The sequence below is a fragment of the Rosa rugosa genome, chromosome 5 (genome assembly GCF_958449725.1).
Source record: "Rosa rugosa chromosome 5, drRosRugo1.1, whole genome shotgun sequence".
NCBI lineage: Eukaryota > Viridiplantae > Streptophyta > Magnoliopsida > Rosales > Rosaceae > Rosa > Rosa rugosa.
Window position 1 is genome coordinate 52,770,434 of NC_084824.1, and position 19,110 is coordinate 52,789,543.

The following is a 19,110-nucleotide window of genomic DNA, read 5'->3' on the forward strand; positions in this document are numbered from 1 at the left end:
CTACAATATTGAGTATCGATTGTGTTAACAAGAAGAAACTTCAGCAAAGTCCTCACCACGAGGCAGAAAGAATCCCACGACGAGGTTGGTGCTCTCGTCGTCCACAATTGCTTGATAGAAGTCAGGTCAAGGAACACCCCCGACGACCGCACCCGAACTGTGCTGGCACGCCCGCGCAAGAAAAGAGACTGTTGACCAGCTGCAGCAAAATTGGAGCCAAACAAGCCACTCTTAGACTTCTGCCGCTTATGAGGAACTGATGACGACAGAGATTCTCGCGGTACTAGAGGTCCAAGAGGTGAATGAGGCGGGGGCTCTTCCTCTTGGTGACCACGTACCAGATATTGACCCGACAGCTCGAGAGGTAAGCCACTGTTGGCCAATGCTTTCCATTTCCCTTTAGATCCAACCCCGCTCTCTGACATTTCTGAACCTGACCAGGATTCTGTTTGTACCGAGGAGGTGGCTGCAAACGCTGAGGGTCCTATCGGCGGGACAGTCGCCCCAGAGATGGAAAATGATACTGAAGGTGGTGGTGCCCCCCATGTCTCGCGAACAAATGAGACAACCGTCGAAACTGAGGGCTCTGTGCTTGAATCTGCTCCACTTGCCCATGGTGAGCCGCGAGTTGAGTTTCCAGATTCTCCCGCAGCTGAAGGGACAGACCAACCTATTGAAGATGAAGAAACTGAGGAAGCTGTCCACCCTTTTGCATTGGTGGTTCGTGATCCTGTGGCGCCTCCGGCGCCTCCGCCGCCTCCTCCTCCTCCCACCAGATTCGAGAGACTGATGAGGGTGTTAGAGGTAACTCCTCCTTCTGCTGTGGATAAGGCTAAGATGGTGCTTCACGAACATCTGGGTCCTCAGGTATTGAAGACTGACATCCTCCCGCGAGTCTTGGAAGCCCTAAGGTATCTTTTCCAGGAGAAGGCACACTACAACAAAAGTCCTCATTTCCGACGAAAATTTCCGACAGCATAGAATTGCCCTCGCAAAAACACTCCTTTTTCGACCACAAAAAATGGTCGTCGGAAATGTTCTGTCAAAATGATTTCCGAGAGGCAGTTGACTTTGTCGGAAATGATTTCTTAATTTCAAGGGCAACAAAGTACCCTCGGTAATGAACAAAGTATTTCCGACAGCTAGTGACCCTTGAAAATATTTCTCTAAATTGTATTATTTTTATAAAAATATTATGTCAAAGAGGAGAATTGAGCATAGGATCTCTAACTTTTCAAAATTAATTTTACCATTTTCCACAGGTCACTTGATGACATATTATTAGTTTAATATTGTAATTGATGCATTATATGTTAAAGACAAAACAATTTTATTATATATTGGTTATAAGGTAAGATCGGATAAATCTCATATATATATATATATATATATATATATATATATATATATATATATATATATATATATATATATATATCTAAAGCCCGGTTAACTGTTCATCACTGTGCAAAATGAAGTGGCGCTTTTGCCCTTTCTGTATCCCTCAATTACAAGTTTGCCATTCTTCTACACCCTTCTTACGCGATGCCGCGATGGTTTCTGTTTTAGTCTGACGGTGGTGGTGTTTCACAATAGAAATAATTTACCAGAGTCCAGAGTTTGTTCTCATAATCTCATCATCATCGAGTTCGATCCCCTCTGATTCAGTAGAAGAAGAAGTCAAAGCAGTTTTATACGAGACTGGAGTCTGCGAGATTCAGATCGGTGGAGAGAAGAGCGTTTCGTATCGAAGGTATTGTTTCCCAGAATGTTTTTTCGTTTTGGTTGGGATTTTTGTTGTTCTCTTCTGATTCAAGTTATTGATTGCGGTTCGGAAATTGGGAATTGAGTTTTGCTGTGTTGGGTTTGATTAGCTTTTACGGTTAGGGTTACTAAATTGGGGGTTTTCTTGGGTGATTGAATTTGATTCTATAATTTCAGAGTTTCGATTCTGAGTTTGTTGAAAGTTAAATTCAGTTAGTCACTTTGCTGTGTTTATGCTTACTTGAAGAGTTGGCTAATATGATTAATTGAAATGGTAACTGAAGTGAAGTTTTGTAATATAGTTTCTTTTCCTTTGGATTTGATGTAAGGTTTTTGATTTTGATGGTAGATCATTAGGATACGAGAAAGAAGAGGAGAGATTGAAGATTTTGGTCGAAGAGGTTGCTGGGTTTTCGAAGAGGTGTGTGTTTGATTTGGGTATATCCTCTTTTTGCCATTGTGCACGTATACCCCCTTTTGGGTTGTCATTATCATAACCCATTTTGTTTTGGGGATCATTTGTCTTGGGAGTTATGTAAATATTAATTGATTTATACCAATTTAAGGAATCTGTCTCTATCGTTGGACTTGGTCTTTTGAACAAGAACACATATTGAAGCCAAATATTGCTTTTAAAATCAAAAGAATTAGAGAACGACATGTAGAATCAGTTATAGAGTTTGTAGAACTCAATCAATTATCAAATTATTAAAGTTTGGTTGTGCTATTTAGACTTTTGTTGAGTAATAGTCCTTTTTTTTTTTAGAGGCCCAATACAGTTTATGTTCTCCCCAATTTTGTTTATAAGCGTGTGCTTCTTTACATTACTTCTTTTAATGGGTACAGAGTGACAGTGGTAGAAAAACTGAGAACAAAACTGCAGCTGACATCAAACCTATCCAGTACGAACTTTGTTATATGTGTTCTCTAGCAGTTGTCATGATGTAATGATTCTGATACTTGGTGTTGTGTTATAATCTCTAGATTCACACAGAGGAACATTCTAAGGATTTACCCCATAGAAACTTAAAGTTGCCTCCTCAAATTACCAACCACATGTTGGATGGATGCATGGAGCTCAAATGGTTGTGTCTAATGTGCAAGTTAGTTTTCCAGTTTCATGAAACTTATGGAACCTGATATTATGTCAATGACCTTGATCGATAAGAAATATAACCTGATCCCTGCATATAAAATTTTATGACAGGGATGTGATAAATCACTATGGTTGATGCATGGGATGTTTACAGCCAATGATGAGGCCCTGCCTTTTTTATGCACAAGGGCTCAAATGATGAGGTTTTTTTATCCTAAAAAGACCTTGATAGTGACAAAGACATTGAAGGTGAGGACAATTTATTTACTTTGAGTTGAATTTTTGGCATATTAGCAATAATATCAGAGGATTGATGTTAATATACAGGTGAAAGCATTTATGGCTAATGGATGTCACTTGGATTTTAATCAAACCCCCTTGATTCATTCTCCCCACAGACTTCTACACAGAAGTTAGTAAGGTCCGTTTTGTTTTTCTGATAATTCGAGAATTTGATTCCTATTTTTAGTTATTGTTGAAATCAGTTACATTCCTATCTTATAACATAGTATACTCACATTGCTAAATATCTCAACACTCATTGCACTATACGTTTCACTTCACATCAGTATTTTGCAGAGCTCTGATCACGTCATATGCAGCTGGTTGTTTATAGGTAGCACAATCCATCTCTACATTCCAATGCCTTATTGATTAATGTTTGTGCTTACTCCATACAAAACTATTTCAATGATTTCAATTTACAGAACCAAATAATCACTCTTTCTTATTGATTGACATTATTACTAATGTTTTCCAATTACAACAGCTCAGCTGAAATTTCGGAGCACTTATCATTTTTCGCAAATGACGAATCAGACTTTGTACATGGACACCTACTGTTGTTAGGATATTTAACTTTGAAATCTGGCTAACTTACCAGAATTTTGAACATGTAAAACAATATATAATATATAATGTAGCAATGTATTATAACAATGTTTCTAAATTCAGTAGCATTGAATCAAACAATATTGCTTATATTCCCGCAGCATCGCGCGGGTGCATTTTCTAGTTATATATATATATAATATATTATAAGTCTCATAGTTATATATACATAATACTCAATTGTGCATCCTCTGCTTGCATTTTAGGTAATATACCATACCAAGTCATATTGCCATGTTGGTTTTAGTTTAATAGTACTTCTTTAGATGAGTTCTCCAATTGCGATAATATGATCTTTAAACCGACTCCAACATTTTTTGTACTTACCATTATCACTTTCCTCTTGCTTAGTGCTATATCTTAGACATGTTGTTCCTTTTGCAGGTAACTAGCATTTCACAACTACAATTGGAGCAACCACTTTTTTACACCTACTCCAGTAACAACTTTTGCTATGCTGGCTTAGAAGTAAACCTTTTGTAAAGTGTACATACATGTACATTTGCAAGCATAATTAGCTATAATGAGCCACGCTCATTGTACCGCCAAAGGTACTAATTCCAACCAAAGGAATGACATGCAGACACACCGCCAGGCGGGCTACAACCTCAGCGTCGGATCACCCCCAGGTCACCGCCGACGCGCCGCCACGCGCCGTGCCAAAATGGCATCAGTAGCTCCCAGAGCTGGGAACTGAAGCACATCAGTCCCACATCGAAAACAAGGAGGAGGTCAGCCTCCTCCTCACCTATAAAAGGTTCTCTCCTCTCTCCTCATTTATTACGCATTCAATACTTACCTACTGTTACTTTGTCAACATAAATACATTGACTAACTTAGGCATCGGAGAGTTGAAGACCGCCCGGCGCGGTCTCCCTCTGACGCCCTTTGTATTTTACTTGACAGGTAGCGGAAACTTTGAGTATATCACAAGTATCGATCCGCCCACCGGATCAGCGTTAACAAAGGTTCAGCTACCGCCGAACTTTTAGACATTAACATTGGCGCCGTCTGTGGGAACCCTTGAACAAAAGGTCATCCCACCACAATCACCATGACTAACGGTAGCGGGGGAAACGCTGAAGAGCAGGCAGACCGATCCGCCATCCCCCAACCCTCCGACCCAGCGGTAGGCGTTAACCGCGCACTATTCACAACCCCGGCCAACCCCGGCGGTGAGGCAAATCCAAGCAGCAGCCGCCCGTCGGGCCAAGATCTCGTCACTATGTACGAGCTAGCACTGGCGGATCTTCATAAAGCAAACAGAGAACGTGAGGAGGAGCGCAAGGAAAAGGCTGAGGCTCAAAATCAGTTGGCTACGCTGATGTCACGTTTTGATGAACTGAAGAGGACGCTGGAGGCCACCGCCAATCCGGCGCAAAGCGAGCAGTCATGTAGCACCAGGCGTAGTCGACCCGGCACTGGCACATTGGTACCGGGGCCAGTCATACAGATGCAGGTACCGCTGGACCCACCTGAATTGTTGGGAATGGGACCACCGCCCATCCCCCAACTAATGATAGAGCAGGAGGCGGAATCACTGCCGCGTACCAACCGCTCGGAAGCTAGGGTGAGGATTGAAGGCAATTCGCCTGCGCCAAGGCGCAGGCAGGTCCAGCGGAGTACTCAGGCTGATTCCGCCGGCGATGCAACCGCCCAGATATTGGAAAGGATGCACCAACTGGAGCAAAGGTTGATCCGGGCGGAGTCGGGCGCCCCAGCGCCAACTCAGAATCCACTTTTCGCTTCCAGACCTGGGCCCTTCACCGCTGCGATTCTGCAAGCTATCAGACCAGCGTCTGCAAAAACCCCGAAGATGTCGCATTACGGCGGAATGTCTGATCCCTTTTTCCACATGGACACCTTCAAGAAAGTCACCAACAACAAGGGATTCGACGACGCCACCTTGTGCCACTTGTTCAGCGAAACGTTGGATGGCGAGGCAATGAACTGGTTCTTTGAGTATCCGCCGGGGTCTGTCAGCTCATTCCATGCACTATCACACGCTTTCCTCTCCCGGTTCATCTTATTGTCCGCCGGGCATCACAACACAAGTCAGCTGTTCAGCATCAAGCAAGGGGAGGAAGAATCACTAAAGGCCGTGACCTAGACAAAACAATGGCATCGGCGGCCTTCAAGCAGGGACTTCTCAAGGGGCCATTCCTCTATCACCTCAACTACAATCACCCAAATGCGGCGTACGACCACGTCATGAGTGAGGCGGTCATCCACGCCCAGGCGGAATTCGTTACATATGGAGAAACCCCACCGCCACCAGCAACTCTAACAAAGTCATCACGGCCATCCCCCAGTCATCAGGAAACCGCTAACAAGACCCCTTCAACACCGCCAACTGACAAGAAGAGGGAGTGGCAGCAGGGCCACCACCAGAACAAGCGGCAGAAGGACCAGAATTACAACAAGGGCAACCGCCCAACCCATGGGGATAACCGCAACAAGCAGGCAGAGTCCTCGCAGCGGTATGCAGTGTTCACGGTCCTCACGGCCTCGTATGAAGACATCTACAATCAGTGCAAGGATCAGATCCCACCGCCACCCCCTCCAAAGTACCCAAAAACGGGCAAACCTAGGAACACCGGCAAGTGGTGCAAATACCAAGAGGACAGCGGCCACAATACCAACAGCTGCAATGCTCTCAAAACGGCCGTTGAGACCTTGTATCGTGATGGCAAGCTAGAGCAGTTCAAGGTATGCCAACCACCACCAGTAATTGCCAACGTTGAGACCTTGGGCCGCATCAACACCATCGATGGCGGCGCTCCAATCACCAGCATGTCTCACAGGGCAAGAAAGCGCTATGCACGCGCCAATCACCCAAAGGAGGTCTGCAACATCCGCTACGAGAGGTCCGCCAAGCTCCCGAAATCAGGTTGGGAACCTATTACCTTCTCGGAGGAGGAGGAGCGCGGAGTGCATCTACCGCATGACGACCCATTCTTGGTCGACGCCATTCTTGGCAAATTCTCAGTAGGGAGAATCTTGGTGGACAGCGGGTCCGCTGTCAATGTCATCTTCAACGGCTGCTACAACCACCTCAAGAGGAACAAGAAACTACTCCAGGATCACGAGCCACTGCTCAGCTTCTCCGGCGACGTCACACAACCGCTGGGGTCGGATTACATGCGACTGGTTATTGGTACTAGTCCATGCATGGCGGAGGTACATACGGAACTCATTATTGTCGATTGTTTCAGTTCATACAACGCCATCATTGGACGACCAGCGCTTAACAAGCTCAAGTGCATCATCGCCGGATACATGCTTCTCATGAAATTCCCCATACCCAACGGCACGGGCTGTGTGAGAGGAAGTCAACAGTTGGCTCGAGAGTGCTATTCAACAACTGTAGCGCGGTCAGCGCGCCGCCATGAAATTCTGACGGTGGGTAATCAGGCACCAAATATCTTTGAGGATCCTAGGGATGAGGAGAAGAAGTATGTAAAGAAGGAACCGGTCAACCCAGAGACGTCGTTGAAAGTCATCTGCATCTCGGACGAGCACCCTGAGCGGACGGTCCGCATAAGCGCCCAGCTTGACCCAGAGGTAGCGGCGGAGCTCACTCAGTTCCTGCGTGATAACGCCGCCGTCTTTGCCTGGTCCTACGCTGACATGCTAGGTATCTCTCCTGAAATTATAACTCACAAGCTGACCATTAAACCCTCCTTTTATCCCATCAAGCAGAAACGGAGGGCCTTTGATGAGGAAAAATACCAGGCAATAGGAGAGGAGGTTGCCAAGCTCCAGGGCATTGGATTCATCCGCCAAGTCATCTATCCCCAGTGGATCTCCAATTTGGTAATGGTCAAGAAGCCCAGCGGCAAGTGGCGGATGTGTGTCGACTTCAAAAATCTCAACAAGGCATGCCCAAAGGATAGTTTCCCGCCACCTCGTATCGATCAGCTAGTCGATGCAACCGCCGGACATGAGCTTCTCAGCATGATGGACGCTTTCTCAGGATATAATCAGATCAAGATGCATCCCAGCGACCAGGAATGCACCACCTTCACCACCGACAAAGGCCTCTACTGCTACAACGTCATGCCTTTCGGTCTGAAGAACGCCGGTGCAACTTATCAGCGGCTGATGAACGCCATGTTCGCTGAGCATCTGGGGAAAATCATCGAGGTCTACGTGGACGACATGCTAGTTAAGAGCATAAAGGCCAGCGGACATTTGGCAAACCTCAAAATCATAGTAACCATTCTCCTGGCCTATGGTATGCGCCTCAACCCAGAAAAATGTTTCTTTGGAGTCACCGCCAGCAAATTTCTGGGTTACATCGTCAGCGAGCAAGGCATCGAGGCTAATCCGGACAAGGTACAGGCAATACTTGACCTGGCGGACCCGGAGTATAAGGTGCACGTCCAATGCCTCCAGGGCAAGTTAACCGCCCTTTCTCGATTCATCTCCAGACTGATTGATAAATGCGCCCCATTCTTCAAACTCCTCAAAACGACTCACAAGAAGGTCATCAACTGGAACCCAGAATGTCAGGCGGCGTTCCAGGGCCTAAATGAGTACCTAGCGGCAGTCCCTCTCCTTTCTGTCCCTGTGCAAGGAGAGACATTGTTCATCTACCTAGTGGTCTCGGTATTGGCGGTAAGCTGCGCCATTGTCCGGCGGGAAGGCCAAGACGAGCTCCCAGTGTTCTACGCCGGCAGAGGCATGAACGGAGCAGAAACAAGGTATCCTCCCTTGGAGCAACTAGCCCTCGCACTCATCATTGCCACCAGACGCCTCCGCTAATACTTCCAGGCTCACACCATCCATGTGTTAACCAATCAACCGCTGAGGCAAGTGATGCAGAACCCTGAACACTCAGGGCGCCTCAGCAAGTGGGCCATTGAGCTCAGCGAGTTTGACATAGAATACAAGCCAAGAACCGCCATGAAGGGCCAGGCAGTGGCGGACTTCATCGCTGAACTCACCGAGCGTCAGCCAGAACCCGGTACCGAGACAGGGCCCGGAACAGAAATGGTAACCGCTGAGGAAGCAACTCCCCCACAGTCAGATTGGAACCTGCATGTGGACGGCTCCGCCAGCGCCAAGGCCAGCGGCGCCGGAGTCATCTTAACAGGACTCGGGGGACTGAACGCGGAGTACGCGTTGAAATTCAACTTCAAAGCTTCAAACAACATGGCAGAGTACGAGGCCCTCGCCATTGACTCAGGGGCTGACAGCGTCAACATATTCAGCGACTCTCAATTAGTCGTTAACCAGGTCAACGACAGCTTCCAAGCCAAGGACCAACAGTTAGCGGCATATTTGGGGTACGTCAAAACGTTGCTCAAAAAGTTCAAATTTCACACCATCACACAAATCCCCAGGGAAAAGAACGCTAAGGCTGATTCACTGGCGAGACTGGCAACCGCCCAACCACATCAAAGTCCAGCGGACACAAGAGTGGAGTGCCTTGACAGGCCGAGTATCACAAAGACCCTGGCAGAGATCTTCAACATTGAGGTCAGCCCCAGCTGGATGGACGAGATCATTGCATACAAATGCAGCGACACATTGCCGGAGGACAAGGTTCAGGCGCGACAGCTCAAGCAGAGAGCAACCCGCTACAACATCCAGAATGGCAAGCTTTACCGCCAAGGATTCACCCATCCCAACCTCCACTGCCTAACCCCAGAGGAGGGAAAGGTCGTCCTAGCGGAAATCCATGGCGGAGAATGTGGAAACCACTCAGGCGCCAGATCCTTGGCCAACCGCACAATGCGACAGGGCTACTTCTGGCCCACACTTGGTGATGACGCCCGACGGATTTCGAGGTCTTGCCACAAATGCCAACAGTTTGCAGATCTCCCACATGCACCGGCAGAGCCGCTGTCAATTATCATCGGCCCATGGATTCACTCCACGTGGGGCCTCGATTTGATGGGAAAATTCCAAACCGCCAAGGGCCAGTTCAAGTACATCATTTTTGCCATCGACTACAACAGCAAGTGGATAGAGGCGGAGCCACTGACGGCAATAACTACCGCCAAGGTAATTCACTTCCTCTGGAAGAACATCTATTGCCGCTATGGTGTCCCACATACAATCATTACAGACAACGGCACACAGTTCAACAACAAGGAACTCATCTCCTTTACCGCCAACTTGGGCACCAAGTTGAGTTTTGCATCTGTCGCCCATCCCCAAACCAACGGCCAGGTCGAAGCAGCAAACAAGATAATCAAGAAGCTGCTAAAAAAGAAGCTCGACGACGCCAAAGGTTTGTGGGCGGAGAAGCTTCCAGAAGTCCTCTGGGCCATCCGGACAACTCCAACTACCGCCACGGGCGAAAGCCCTTTTTGTATGATGTTCGGAACAGAGGCTGTCCTACCTATTGAAGTAACTCAGCCTACCGCTAGGGTCGAAGGCTACTGCCCAGAGACCAACAGCGACGGCGTCAACCTGGACAGGGACCTCCTAGAAGAAAAAAGACACAAGGCCCATTTGCACAACTTGCAAAACAAACAACGGGTATCGCATTTCTACAACTCCAGAGTCAAGGCCCGGAACCTCCGATTGGGGGACTAGGTAATGAAGGAAGTCATTCCGCCACCAACAAAACTCTGCCCAACTTGGGAAGGTCCATACAAAATTGTGGAAGTCGTTAGCCCAGGCACCTTCTACTTATTGGACAAGGATGGCGTCACGTCGACCCACCCTTGGAATACCGAACACCTTCGGTATTACTACAAATAGTCATATGGAACTAATTCCACAACTTTTCCAAGCTTCGTACTCGCTCCTACTATCGTGAAATCATTTCTAAAAATCCATGGAATTTAATTTGGATTTTTCGGGGTATTACAGATGCACACATGAACAAGAAATTAAAACAAGGGGAAATGATCATTTACCCAATTTTGGGGTTAATTAACCCCATTTACCCAAACACTCTAAGAGATTGCCCACTTACAGAACAATTTTTATTTTTAAACCCCACTTACCCAAAACTCTAAGAGTTGGACCTGTTTTCTTCATATTTTTGAACTGTTTTGCCCTGATCAATCTCTCTCCTCTCAGTCTCTCTCTCTCTCTCCCCCTCACCGATTTCTCTCTCCTCCCCCCCCTCACCGATTTCTCTATCTCTCTCTCTCCAGACAACGTCGGATCTCTCTCTCCCTCCCTCCATCCCTCCAGCTGGTCACCCACGACACCGGCTCTCACCATCGCCGCACTGAAACCCGTCGTCGTGTTCTTCGCGGCCAGGCTCGACGCAAGCCGATGGTCCTCGTCGCTGAGAAGCTCGGCGAGGCCTGGTTGGACCTTCTGAAGGAATCGACGACCGCCAGTAGAATCGGGCACGTCTTCGATTTGCTTCTGTCTCTCTCGCCGGCGACTGATCATCACAGAAATCGCAACTTGATTGTATCTCCGGTCCCGGGCTGCAACCGGAGTCGTTGCAATCAGAGTCAAATCAGTGTGAAGGCAAATGGTCAACCAAAATTGTTGTAAAATGACTGGAATTGTGCGCAAAATCGTCAACCGGAGTCGAGATTATTGGGGGGCAATAATCTTCCTATTGGGAGGCAATAATGTGTCTTAATTGTTATAAAGTCTCTATAATTGTGTTCAGTGATATTTTCCTTTGTGTTTAAAGACTGCTTCTAATGTGTTTTGGTATTTCTGATATATTATTGGGGGGCAATAATCTGTTTATTGCGGGGCAATAATATATTTGTTTTGTTATTTTTTGCAGGAATACGGGTGATCCTTTTGTTGTTAGGTGCATTTATTCTTGTTAAGAGGCCACCCTGGAGGCCTAGGGTGAAGCAGTTCAAGTCAAGTGGAGAGTGTGAAAAAAAAGCCAATTCGTTGTGGTCGTTGTGCCAAAATGGGCGCTCATAACCTGATTGTTTGGGAACTTAAATTCACCAAGTATTGAATTTGAATACCTGTTCTTTTGTAAACTAATTTAAAATCAAACTGAGTTACTTCTGACCATCTATAAAAAAATTATTGGGGGGCAATAAACTTTTTAGAGTTAATTACTGGTTACTCCCTATACTTATGGGGTTTCGTCATTTCAGTCCCTGACCTTCGAATTTCACTTAAAAAGTCCCTGAACTCGCAATTTCCTCCCATTTCGTCCCTGCCGTCAAGCTCCGTCCAAATTGCCCGTTAAATTGCTGACGTGGCATTCCTCACGCGCTGAAATATCTAATTTACCCTCACTTACCTTTTTTTTTTTAATTTATTTTCTTCGCTCTCTCTCGTTTTTTTTTTTTAACCTCTTCTTCTTCCTCCTCTGTTTATCTTTGTCTTCTTCTTCCAAAAACAAACCCAGCTCTCTCCATCTTCACTTCCAGCTCCCTCAACCTCCTCCACTTCTCTTCCTCCTTCGAACCCACCTCCACAACATCATCAACATTCACTTTAACTTCCAGAGGCCATTCACATAGGCCAAAACAGATGCAAATATGCAATTCAATCAATCAATCGATTCAATTCTCATTCATAGAGGCCAAAACATATGCAATTCAATTATTAATTAATCAATTGATTCAATTCACATCCAAAATAGATACAGGGGCCAAATATTGATATTTCAAAACAGATACAGTAAGCAAAGTCATCCAAAATAGCTCGAACCCAGCAACTTAATCGAACCCAGAAACACCATAGCCCAAAATCAAAAACTTAAGAATGAGAAACTTAATCGAATCCAACAACTTAACAAGAGATTCAAGAAATTCGAACCCATAAATCGAGCTTGAAGAATCACCGAGCTTGAACCCAGAAATCGAACCCAAAATTTCTCCAAGCTTGAGTCACCGAGCTTCACAGAATCACAACTTGAGGAAGAGTCAAAGAGAGCTAACCAAGAGTGAAGAGTTCGAGCCTTCGATTGAAAAGTGTAAACCTAGAAATTGTGAGATTTTGAGAATCACGATTCAGGAGAGAGGCAGCAAATCAACTAAAAGTCTAAAACCCAGAAATTCGACTTACCAGCTAAAAATCGAAGAACCCTATCTTCGATTCTTCGTCGATTTGGTTTTTATTTTTTAATCCTCTTGCCCTCCGCTGCCGAAGCCTCCCGATCTCGACCTCACGATCGTCTCCGCCAAGCACCTGAAGAACGTCAACTGGAAGAACGACGACCTCAAGCCCTACGCCGTCTTCTGGGTCAACCCCGACCTCCTCCTCGCCACCAAATCCGACGACTCCGGCTCCACCCGACCCGTCTGGAATGAGCGCTTCACTTTCCCCCTCTCCTTCTCCCTCCACGAATCCTTCCTCACTCTCGAAATCTTCCACTCCAAACCCTCCGACACTCCCAAAACCTTAGTCGGCTCTCTCCACCTCCTCCTCAAAGACCTGACTCAGATAAATAGAGGAGGAAAGAGATGGATGGAAGAAGAAGAGGTAAAAAGAAAAAAAGAAAAACAGAAGAGAGAGAGAGAAGAAAATAAATAAATTAAAAAAAAAATTTAAGTGAGGGTAAATTAGACATTTCAGCCCGTGAGGATTGCCACATCAGCAATTTAACGGGCAATTTGGACCGAGCTTGACGGCAGGGACGAAATGGGAGGAAATTGAGAGTTCAGGGACATTTTAGGTGAAATTCGAAGGTCAGGGACTGAAACGACGAAACCCTATAAGTATAGGGAGTAACCAGTATTTAATCCAACTTTTTATGACCCCCCAATAAACCTAATTATTTTGGTTAATGAATCTAGCAGCTTTTTGTTGAAATGACCTGTAATAAATGAACCACAGTTAAGACATTATTGCGGGGCAATAATCTGTCTATTGCCTCCCAATAGACCACCCCAAAAATCACCAGTTTCTATCATTGACAGATTATTGTACTTTAATAAACTCAAAACAACATAAGACTTATCAAAACTCTAACAGACAGGACCCGCCCCGGATTTCACCCTGAAATCCGAAGTGACCCTGCGGGGCCCACCTTAGAAGAAATTCTGCCAAAAATTTGGCGGAACTTCCCCTAAAATGGACTACCCAAACCTGTAGGAAAACATTTACACTTCTCAATCAAATCATCCTTATGCTCCTGGAGCCACCCTGCTCCCCAAATCAACATCAATCTCCAATTCACAAAACACATATCTCAACTTGAATAACATAAATCCCATAAGTAATCAGAGCAATTCAAACAGGAAGGTATATGAGGAAAACCTAATTCAAAGGCAGATGCGGAAGCCATGCTGCTGACTATGCCTCAATTTCGTGTACGCCCGACCTCAACTAATTCGCCTGCAAACTGGGCATTTGAAACCGAAGGGCCCAGGGGAAAAGTATTGGAAACACGTTAGTGTGAGTGGACAAAAATAAACAATTCTAAACGAAAGAGATTTTATACTTTTCCCATTTATTTCCTTAAAAACTCTCGATGCATGCAATGATTTAGAAAACAAATCACGAGAAGCTCCGCTCAAGAAAAACCGACTAGCCCCGCTAGTCAGAAACGACTGAGAAAAAAGATCGAAACTCCAATACTCAACAGGATAAGACCAACCCCGCTGGTTACACGGAAATCAGACTAGGCCCCGCTAGTCGAGAAATGATAGGATATGGGGAAAAGATATCACCATACGGGAAATGGAGCCTCCCAGGCTCTACCTACCCTCAACTGCCACTCACACATAGATTGTGCGAGGAGGAGAACTAATAACCTCAACTTCCACTCACACATAGATTGTGCGAGGAGGAGACCAAATAACCTCGACTGCCACCCACGTGAGGAGGAGAATAAATCACCTCTACCGCCACTCACCAACACAAAGTAGGTGAGGAGGAGAACAAGCTACCTCAACTGCCACTCACCAACACAAAGTCAGTGAGGAGGAGACCTAATCACATAACCCGCGTATGGTGAGGAAAAAATCATCGAAAACCAGTAAATCCATGTAGCTTCCCCACATTTCACACGAGATAGAAACCATGTATTCAACGACGTGACCCCGCACGCCAAGATTACTCTCAATCTCAAAATGGATAAGTGAGAAATAGGAATAAATCGACGGCGTGTCCCACACGCCAAAATATTCTCAAATCCGTAACCAAAACCGGAAATTAGTAAAAGCAAATCCCATTTCCAACAAAAATCTCTCAATATCTCCAAGAAACAAACCAAATCCAAAATCATTAATTAGGCACTCCCAATGCCAAAACCGAAAGTCGAAAAATAAATGAGAAAAATCCAACTCCATCGAAACTCATCTTGAAAATCTTCCAGGAGCTTAAATCGGCGATTAGAAATATACTTAATTCCGGAAATTACCTCAGAAATAAGTAATTCGTCAAATAACATTATAAATTATAACCAACCTTTGAACTCATTATTGAAAGCAAAACCACGATATAAATCGAAATCAAATTCCGAAAATTAATTCATTTGCTCAAAATGTAATATGAATAAAACTAGAGCATTATTTAAGAAAATAAATGCATGCATCAATATTTAAAAATAAAAGTCCACTCACAGTACTATTCCGACGATCACGCATTCGTGTTCCGTCATCGAGCAATAGCTCGGTACGTCGTCCTTTAAATGATCGAATCGAACCGGTGAAGAAAACCCAGAATTCCAAGAACCCTAGAATTGGGTTTCGATCAATTCTCCCTCTACACTGCAAATCGGACTGCAAGACCTTAGGGGAAATGATCCTTGTCAAAAACCCGGCCTTCGATGTCCGTCTGGTGACCGGAGGTGGCCGGAATCGCCGGAAATCGGCGAAACTCCAAACTGTAGCCGGGAACGATATTGCCTCAATTCGAGGTTTCTGGGCCAAATCGCCACAACCCAAGGCCGGTAGGATGCAGGGAGGAAGGAGGCGCTCCTGTGGTGGCCGGTTGCTCGCCGGTTGATGGCCGGACGGTGAGGAATCGGGGGGAGGAAGAAAACCCGAAGGAGAAAGGGGGAGAGTCGGGGGAGAGGAGAGAGAAAGAGGGGTGGGTTTCCGGTTTTTGGAAACCTACCCGGGTAACTTTCCATATATATCAAAAATTTACCATGAACAGTAATTTTCGTAATTCACTCATAACTTTTGCATACGAACTCCGATTTAGGTGTATCACATGTCCACGGACTCGGTTTAACGTCCTCTACGACTTTCAAGAAGGAAGTTTTCTCAAATTTTGGCCCGATCAAAAAGTCAACTTTTAGGGCCACTAAAATACCGAATTAGAGTAAAAAGTGAGAGTAGTTGTCGTTTACCGTCCAAATGACTAATAAACGGGTAAGTGAAAATACGGGATGTTACATTCTCCCCTCCTTATAAAAATTTCGTCCTCGAAATTTCAAACCGTTGAAGAGTACACCTCAACCCGAAGTGCTGCTCAAACACGTAGAACTTAGTTTCAAAAAAAATGTTCCAAGAGTTAGCCGATCGAAAAGAGATCAAACTTAAAGAGAAACGATCCTCATTCAATACTTTCAAAAACTTTAAACTTGTCGTCTCTTCCTTGGGTTAAGTTCACCTTCACAATCTCACGTCACTACTTTAACAATCCAAAGAGTCTCTAACCATACCAACTACTCAAGCAAAACACAACCTGTTTATAACCCAGAAAACACAAGGTATTGACATTACAAGTCCCTCGGTTGGAAAGAGGTATCCATAATCTTTTCATATAACTTGTATGGTGAAGATCCACTCTATTCACCAATAACGTGATGATAACCACTAGGTGATCACAGTTACTACAAACCCAAGACAAGTAGTTCCGTAACTATCCCAAAAACAACACTTTCTTTTGTCTGTTTGTATTTAAATTTCTGATCAAATGTCATTTCATGTAAAGGTCTCACTGTGACCACAAGTATCAAAAGGTAGTTTGCTCAATTTGATCAATTTTCAATTTTTTTTTTTTTTTTTTTTGTATAACCTTTGACTACCATAAGGCAACACCCTTCAGGTACTACTCACCCTCTTTTCTTCCTGTTCCATGATTGTAATATTCCAACAATCAATATCAAACTACAAAGTACTTAGATATAGTCAACCTTTCTTCCTTGACTCAAAACTGACATTCCCAAGCAATACTTGTTCTTTACCAAGCTGGGAATAAAGACTATTGAAAGTCTGTTCCCTAAGCAACACTTATTTAATATAATTTCTGCTTCAACAATAATAATTTCAAAGAACATATTACTTGAACAAATATTGCACCACCATTTCTCAAACGCTGCCTACCTCACAAATTAAATCATAGGCAACAGAGGATCCACACTACTGCTGTCAATTTAATTCCAAAAATCGTAGGTATATGCCCAGGTATGGAATTCGAGGAATATTGGGTGGTGTGCAATTCACCCCGAATCTTTCCTTGAAAAACAATTCAAGCTAAACAAGAATTAATTTGGTCCGAAATTTCAACCTTGACCATTCCTCCATTACATACCCATACCCGAGATAACAAAGTCTGAGAGGAGTGTAACTAGAAAATTTATCTCAAAAGTTAGCTCAGATAACACATGGTAATAGCGTCACAAACCACACTAAAATTATAGTATTCAAAACTTCCTCATAAATGTCGCTTAGTGTAAAACCAACCCATTCACCATCAATGTTGTGATAACCACAAGATGTTCATTGCTAGTCAACAATTTCAAAACAAATGACTTCCTTAATGTTTGTGCTTAAATTCCTAATCGAAGGTCGTTTACATAAAGGTCCCATAGTTGTCAACGCACAAAGGTTAAGCTCGAACGAATCCACAAGTTCTTAATCAAGTAGGTTATGGGACCACCACACTACCGCTGCGCTACTCTGATACCTGACTAAAATCATTGGTCAAGCCATGAGATGACGTTCTGAGTCGACTAGGAAAACTCATTTGATAGCTACCTTGCTAGCTACACATACAGTATCTTATACTAGCTAACTAGCGTTGTTCCTCACAAACTTCCTATAATTGTAATGTAGTGGAAAACTCTTCCAAATCACATATGTTTCAAGGAATCTACTAATTGTCAACGTTCCAATCCAAACTGTTAAGATTCCTCACATGAAAGTGTTTATTTAATGGCACGCAATGAGTACCACGTCGTTCGACACCCGGTGCAAAGCAATAACCGTCACTTCACAATCTATTCCAACCCAAAGATTCGAATTCAGAAGGAAATGCATCGCACTAACACTGTTCTTAGCTGAGGCTACACTTCTATAATAGTCATAGGCCGGAAATCTGATTGAATCCATGTCATTATCGTTGATCTCTATTGCCCCAAATGATATTCTTAATTCATACACCTCAGTAATTCTGTATGTACCAACCCCTTTACTGGACTACACTGTAACCCACAACACTAATAAATGTTCCAAATCCGATCCAAAAGTTGACCAACTATAAAAGAGATTCAATTCATAAAATGAACGATTCTCAAACTGAAACCTTGCCAGACATTTTAATTTGATCGATTCCATAGCAACCCCGCCGAACTCAACATTCCAAAAGAAAGGTTCACCTCCGTTCGTGACTGAAAAACCCTATGTTCAAAACAACCTGCAATTATCTCGAATGTGTAACCAGAAACATAAAGCAAAATTTTGAGAGTAGAAGGCTCAAGGGTAAACTAAAGCCGATTACGTGAGTGTAAGGCACCCCAAATACTGTAGAAAAGAAATCGACTTACGAATTAAGGAAAAAGATATCGAAGCAATAACGAAATCCACCAGCAGGAAAGAGATTCTTCCGTAGTCCCCAAAGAACTCATCGAGAAAATCATCATTAAATGCTGGCAGAATTCCAAAACTTATTGACTAGCATCGCCCCGCAAGGAAACTATTACCAAACCTTCTTCGTTACTCTAAGCTTCAAAACTTTGATCATGACCACATCACCAGTTTTAGGATGAAGGACACCCGTCCACATCATATATCACACCCAGCGATACCAGGATCCGACAGTGGTCCCACCACATTACAATTAAATTCTCAAGTTCAACCCATAAGAAATTTTACTCAAAATATAACTTAAAACTCCGGTCAATCTATGACCATAAATACTTCCTGAGACAACTGGGAAAACTCAAGTCCTTAGAGTTACTCTACTTACTACTCTTATAAAATCTTGACCATTCAATCTAACAATCACTCCAACCAGAACTTACTACATTTCAATTCCTATGACTCCACGATTCAGAATTCGAATCAAACTCCGTATCATATAGTGATTCGCTTGAACCACTATAGATACCCAACAGGATCACTATCATCAATCCCTGAAGTTGCGATAAACCATTTTACCGAAAAAAAATCATTAACCAAAAACACACAACCTCGGACAATATTCTTCACTTGGACAAGACTATGTCCACAAGTCATGGTCAGGTCAACAGACCAAGGTGTCCAAATAGAGGAAATTCCCAA

At 44.2% G+C, this 19,110-nt stretch overlaps 1 protein-coding gene across 2 annotated transcripts; it reads left to right on the forward strand.

Annotated features, from left to right (window-relative positions):
- Positions 1-2,749: 2,749 nt before the first annotated feature.
- Positions 2,750-3,476, forward strand: LOC133708783 (phosphoinositide phospholipase C 6-like). Of its 2 annotated transcripts, XR_009846049.1 has the most exons (4): positions 2,750-2,867; positions 2,972-3,109; positions 3,188-3,281; positions 3,430-3,476. XR_009846049.1 is itself a non-coding variant. In XM_062134308.1 (3 exons), exons 1-3 carry the CDS (start codon positions 2,832-2,834, stop codon positions 3,275-3,277), a joined length of 264 nt encoding a protein of 87 aa, XP_061990292.1. In that variant the 5' UTR covers positions 2,750-2,831; the 3' UTR covers positions 3,278-3,470. The 2 variants fall into 2 exon arrangements, 1 of the variants encoding a protein (XP_061990292.1); XM_062134308.1 differs by having other exon boundaries at positions 3,188-3,470.
- Positions 3,477-19,110: the final 15,634 nt, after the last annotated feature.